Consider the following 6,490-nt stretch of genomic DNA (forward strand, 5'->3'; position numbering starts at 1 on the left):
AGGATCTCTAGGATCTAGGATCTCCAGGATCTAGGATCTCTAGCATTTCTGACCTGAAATTTCACGTTTTCCATTCAGATTCCTATTTAAAAAAATCAGTTAAACGTGAAAATTCTACTCCCCTCGACTCCGCCCCTTTTCCAGACACAAGAATGACCTCCACACAGTTTCCCAGAATCCCAAAAAATTGGAATCCATCTCAAAAATGCTGTCGAACAGCGGAAAAAAGTATTAATCCAATAGAAAATAAGCGAAATGATTGTTCATCTGTTTCTGTTACTCAACCTAGCCGTCTTTCTTATCGTTGGCTGTTTTGTGAGTGTTTGCGGACATCCGGATAAACAGATTTGGCCCGGAAAGCCTAGAAATGGAATCTGGTAGCCGTTTTAGACTTTCTGGACCAATTTCGGGAATTTTGATTCGAATTTCGACTTATTAGAGCCGATTTTTAGACTTTAAAGGCTCATTTCCACGCATTTTGAGTCAATTTTCAGACTTCCTAGCCCAATTTTAGGGCTTTCTTAGCCAAATTCGATTCCAGACCACTGCCTCCGAAACCGATTTTTAAGCTCAAAACCACGGAAAAATCGATGTAAACCCCTTTTTCCCTTTCAGGATGATCCACCGCCACCCCGACCGCGGCCGCGGCCACCACCGGCGGTCATTATCAAACAGCCGCGTCGACCGCCGCCACGATCACGCGATTCGGATCGATCGACGAAGCCGGTCAAGGAGAAGAAGATCAATGTGTCGATGCCGAAGCCGAGTAAGAGAATTTTAATAGAAAATTCTGGAAAAAAAAATTTTTCTTTCAAATTTACAGCCGAGCCAAAAATGAAGACTCGCGAGTGCAACGACAATGAGACTGTCGAGGAGACGCCGTCGGAATGGGGAAACATCGATGCGTCGTTTGTGGTGAGCAATTCTCAGGAAAAATGGAAAAAAGCCGAGTTCTGGCTGAAAATCTTGGAAAATCGAGCGATTTTTGTTTTTTTTTAGACTATAATTTAGCTATGAAAACTGGAAATTACACCGAAAAAAAGGAAAAAAACCATAAAAATCGAGATTTTCGAATTTTTCACTGTTTTTCAACTATTTTTAGGTGAAAAACAAGCTGAATGCTTTAAAAAATGCATTTTGCTGAAATTCTAGCAAAAAATCAGAAAAAAAACGATAAAAATTGACCGAAGAATGAGTGGAAATGATGCAAAAAATAATGGAAAAAAACGGATAAAAACTTCGCGGGATTTCTACAGTAATTTTAAAGGCACATAGGCAAATTTTGTCAAATGGGTTTCGCCACGAAACTCTTTTTTGTTAATTTTGGGATTTTTTTTTTAATATTTTTGTTTCAGAAATCACCAGCGAGAGCAAAAAAGGCGAAGAAGTCGAGGCCGCATTCTTAAACTCGATTTTTGACAAAAATTATTGAAAATAAACCGATTTTTTCGTATTTTTCTAATTGTTTATTGATGGGATTACTGTAATCATGTTAAAACATGAAAAGAAACAGTACAGGAAGATATTTTCGAACATAAAAGAGTGAGAGACGGAGAAGTTGGAATTGGACGAAAATTAAGCTTTTTTTTGGGATTTTTGAAATTTTTAGGAGAAAGAATTCTCTTAAAAAAGCAAAATAATGAAATCCCTTGAATTTCTCACACATTTCCGACTAATTTTGAACTTTCTGAGCCTTCTGAGAGCCGAGATATAGGCTTTTAAAGTTTGAAGAGACGCAGACAGTTAGAGAGAGTGTCGTTGTCAGCGTCTCTCGCCTTCTAAACTTCAAAGCGTTATACAGTACTGGCCAAAAAGGTATTCGCAAACGGTTTTTTGAGAGTAACTTTGCTGAAACTTAAGGGATCGATCTGAAAATTTTACTGTGCATGTCGTACACGGTGACGACAAATTGCGTACAAGGAAATTGCATCATTTTCAGAAATTTTTTGTTTTTTTCAATTTTTTCAATTTTTTCGTTTTTTCATATTTTTATATTTTTGGATATTATGGTTTCTAAGAATGTTGGTTTTGGCTCCTATGTATTTAAAACTGTTTACAGACATGGCCAGACCCCTCGGAAAAAAAAAACATCTCTCAGGACATCCGTAAAGCCATCGTCATCGGCTTCAGAAGTGGATGTTCCAAGGACCTCTTGGCGCAGCAGTTCAATGTTACTAAACGTGCCATCGAGAAGATCTTGAAGCAGTTTCGGGATGAGGTAATATTCAAAAATAGTATAGTTATGGAAAAAAATGTTTAGGGAGCCTTGGTGGAGCGAAAATCGCCTGGAAGACCGCGTATCACGTCGAAGAACATGGATCGGAACATCGTCCGAGTTTCAAGAGAGGATCCCCAGAGGAGTTCTACGGACATTCAGATGGTCGTGAAGACTCCAAATGAAGTCACACCATCCCTGAGAACCGTCAGAAGACGTCTTCAAGATGCTGGACTCCATGGACGACGGCCAGCTAAGAAACCATCGATCAGCAAGAAGAACAGAATCGCCCGCGTAGCATGGGCCAGAGCTCATCTCCACTGGGGACGTCAGGATTGGGCTAATCACGTGTTCAGCGACGAATCCAAGTTCAATCTGTTCGGTACTGACGGTATCAAGTGGATTCGCCGTCCGGTTGGATGTCGGTTCGATCCCAGCTACCAGCTCCAAACCGTCAAGCATGGAGGTGGATCGGTGATGGTCTGGGGCTGCTTCTCTGGGACTTCAATCGGCCCGCTGAGAAGAATTACAAGCATCATGGATCGCTTTGTGTATGAAGACATCTTGGAGAACACAATGAGACCCTGGGCAAGGTCTACTGTGGGCCGGGCGTTCGTTTTCCAACAGGATAACGACCCGAAGCACACCTCGAAGCACATCAAGGAGTGGTTCCGACGCCGCCACGTGGATCTTCTGGACTGGCCAAGTCAATCTCCGGACTTGAATCCGATCGAACACCTCTGGGAGCATGTCGAGAGACAGCTTAGAGGGGTTCGTGCCTCGAATGCCAACCAGAAGTTCGACCAACTCCAAGATGTCTGGCAGGCCATCCCGATGTCTGTCATCGACACCCTTCTCGACTCGATGCCAAGAAGATGTCAAACGGTAATCGACGCCAAAGGCTTCCCAACGAAGTACTAAAGCTATTTTATTCATTTTCTATTATTATTTTTCGTTTACCGGTCTATCCTAGATCTCAGAAGTCAATTCCATTTACCGGTTTTTTGCAATTTTCATGAATTTTTCGATTTTTTTTTCAATTTTTTGAAATTTTGACTATTCTTGTTGTTGAATCAGTTTATTTTACCGTTTTAAACTTTGTCTTAAAATATCAGATTGATCGGGAAGTTTCAGAAAAGTTATGCTCGAAAAACTATTTGCGAATACCTTTTTGGCCAGTACTGTATCTCGGGTTCTAGGAGGGCTAGAAAGTTAATTTTTGAACCGAAATAGTGGATTTTACCGTAGTTGAAAAATCACGGGCCGGGCCGGGACGATGAAGTGCCGGCATCACAAAAAAATGTTTTATGTTATTATTATTTATTTATGGGGTTACTGTATATTAGACAAAAAATAGCACATGAGAGTGAGAGAGTGAGAGATACAAACAAGAAAAGGATGAGTTCAGAAATTTTTTAAATAGATTTTAGGGGTTTTCAGAGATCAAGAGATCAGATCAGAGATGGAGAGATTTAGAGAAAAGTACAAAAAATTAATAATTTTTGAAAAAGGTTCTCAAATTGGTGTTGGTGTATAAATGGCAAATAAATCGAGAATTTCCATCTTCCTCGAATCATTTGGAATTTCAAAAATTGCAAAAAATGGATCATATTCTTCCTCCTCCTGCTCACTGGATTTATTGATTTTTTGGCCGATTTGAGTTGGAATGTAAATTGGAAATTTGAGAAAACTGATAACTCGAAAGAAAAGAACAGAAACATGAAATCCCTGTATTTCACACACATCTCTGTCGAATTTTGAACTTTCTAGGCCTTCTGAGAGCCGAGATACATCGATTTGAAGTTTTGAAGGCAAGAGACGCAGACGACGAGACACTCCAACTGTCTGCGTCTCTTCAAAAGTTTGAATGCTTATAACTCGGTTTTTAGTTGTCCTAGAAAGTTGATTTTTGAACTCAAATGGAGAATTTTATCAGTATTTTCAGAAATATTTGAAATTTTGGAATTTTGGATGTGAAGGAAATATTGGATTTTGTTTTCAAAAAAGCAACGTTGTGTATATATTATTATTATTTATTAATTCAAAATTACTGTATATTAGTCAAGAAAAACTAGTACAGGAGAATGAGAGATTTAGAGAAAAACCATAATACTTGGAATATATTCTTAAATTGGTGTTGGTGTATAAATAGCAAATAAATCGAGAATTTCCATCTTCCTCGAATCATTTGGGATCTCGAAAATTGCAAAAAATGGATCATACTCTTCCTCCTCCTGCTCACTGGATTTATTGATTTTTTGTTGGAATGTAAATTGGAAATTTGGCCATCAATTTGTCCATCTCTTGTCCATTGAAATTGCTCATTCCAGCAGGATTAAATGGATCGTATTCCATTGCATTCAGCTGTTGATCTCTCTTCTCCAATTTCTCGATTTTCAACTTCAATAAATGAATTTCCCGATTGAAACATGGCGTTGATCCTGGATATTTGATTGCAGTTTTCAAAGTTTTCGCATTTTTGAATATTTGAGATGAGCAATCCAATTGGAGAAGTCGTTCGAATGCCCTTTTCACCACTTTTTTGTCTCTTGAAAGTGCCAAATCACGAGTGTATCGATACACTTTTTCCATTGTTGATTCTTGACGATTTTCAGGGGATTTTTGAGAAGATGGGACGCTGAAAATGGAAACTTTAGATTTTTTGAGTTTTAGTATTTCTAAACATACAAATAAAATCCTCCATTTTGGTCCAAAAACCAGTTTTCTAGCTCTTCTAGGAACCAAGATACGGGCGTTTAAAGTTTCGGGGTTAGAGAAGCAGTGTGTCTCGTCGTCTGCGTCTCTCACCTCCAAAACCTCAAACGACGATATCTCAGCTCCCAGATGAGCTAGAAAGCTCAAAATTTGACAGAAATGTGTGCGAAATCCCAAAAAATCATATTTTCCAGGAATTTCGAAATTTCCGAAATTCTAAATTCGTAAAATTTACCTTCCAGAAAACGCGGCTTTTCTCGATGAATGCCGCTGTAGAATGATAGAATGAAGACTGCGAATTTGATTCGTGAATTGACGAGAAGAAGATGATGATGGTTGAGTTTGTGGTGCCATTTTATGCTGAAAATTCTAGAAAAATCAATCAATCAAAGAAAAAATAAGAAGAGAGAAGAGAAGAACAGACAACTAGTCGGAATGAGTAAAAACAGAATGAATGAATCCAAATCTACCGAATAGTACATATCCAAATGGGTCCAGGTGGGATATGAGTCCACCTGGGAATCGATATACGGTAATTATATATGACTAGGTAAAGACAATAAACATTTACAGGATGTAGGTGATGTGAAGGCGGGAAGAGCTCCTGGGAAAATGTCTAGATGACCTAGGAAATGTTTTGGTGGCCTTGTTTTTGAAAATGGACGAAGAATGAAGTTTCTAGGCCACCGGGAAGCTGAGATATAGCACTTTGAAGTTTAGGAAGCTAGGGACGCAGACAACGAGGCACTCTAACTGTCTGCGTCTCTCAAAAACGTTGAAGAGCTGTATCTCGTCTCCTAGAAGCGCTAGAAAACTGGATCTAAAATCAAAATGATTGTATTTGTTCATATTTTTAGGGAACCACCGAAATAATGAATTTCTATGATTGAATTCAGAAATTCCTGGAAAATCATTCTGGTTCCGTTTTGATCTCCCAATCTTTTACAATTCAAAATTTGGACAAAATGCGTTTCTCAAGTTTTCTGAAATTTCCCATCTCCTCCTTTCCCAAGACAAAAAGAATATAGTAATTCGATGAGCTGAATATCTATAAAATGGGAAATCGACGAGAGGACAGGCACCCCACATTTCTGACTTCAAGTGGAAATTTCTGGAAACAATGAAATTCTTTTTGGTGAGTTGGTATTCTTCTAGAACCTTCTAGAACCTTGAAAACTTTTCCAGATCTTCCTCCTCGTTCTCCTCTCCATCTCTTCCATTCAATCCCAAGAATCCCATGGAATGATCGGAAATCGTCGTCATTTCCCGGATTCCCTCTCCGGAAAGCCATCCGATGATGTTTGCACCCGAAAATGTGCTAGAAACAGCGATTGCGCATCAATCGAAATGTGTATCGTCGACTGCTGTGAGATTATACAGCAATACAGAGTTTTCAAGTTTAGGAAGCTAGAGACGCAGACGACGAGACACACTGTGTCTCTGACCTCCCAAACTTCAAGAAGCCATATCTCGGCTCCTAGAAGCGCTAGAAAGCTGGTTTTTGGACCAAAATGATTGTCAAAGCATCCCGAAAAAAGCAATCAAGCAGTTTTTTGAGCG

General features: G+C 39.2%; 3 protein-coding genes across 3 annotated transcripts in view; 1 reads left to right on the top strand and 2 right to left on the bottom strand.

Annotated features, from left to right (window-relative positions):
• Positions 1-255: 255 nt before the first annotated feature.
• CBG18706 lies at positions 256-1,406 on the top strand (the record flags this gene model as incomplete). Its single annotated transcript, XM_045241734.1, has 4 exons — positions 256-315; positions 616-766; positions 824-915; positions 1,356-1,406. 4 exons carry the CDS (start codon positions 256-258, stop codon positions 1,404-1,406), a joined length of 354 nt encoding a protein of 117 aa, XP_045096557.1.
• A 3,056-nt stretch (positions 1,407-4,462) lies between these two features.
• Positions 4,463-5,284, bottom strand: CBG18708 (the record flags this gene model as incomplete). Its single annotated transcript, XM_002629777.1, has 2 exons — positions 4,463-4,853; positions 5,166-5,284. The coding sequence occupies 2 exons, from the start codon at positions 5,282-5,284 to the stop codon at positions 4,463-4,465; spliced, it is 510 nt and encodes a 169-aa protein (XP_002629823.1).
• A 112-nt stretch (positions 5,285-5,396) lies between these two features.
• The window catches only part of CBG18709, a gene marked incomplete at both ends in the record, with an annotated part of 2,579 nt that continues 1,485 nt past the window's right edge, over positions 5,397-6,490 (bottom strand). The window contains 2 exons of the mRNA XM_002629778.1: positions 5,397-5,445; positions 6,099-6,248. Of these exons, the coding sequence (XP_002629824.1) occupies positions 5,397-5,445; positions 6,099-6,248 (199 nt within the window). The remainder of the gene's footprint in view (positions 5,446-6,098; positions 6,249-6,490) is intronic.

This window comes from Caenorhabditis briggsae, assembly GCF_000004555.2.
Source record: "Caenorhabditis briggsae complete genome, chrII, whole genome shotgun sequence".
Lineage (NCBI taxonomy): Eukaryota > Metazoa > Nematoda > Chromadorea > Rhabditida > Rhabditidae > Caenorhabditis > Caenorhabditis briggsae.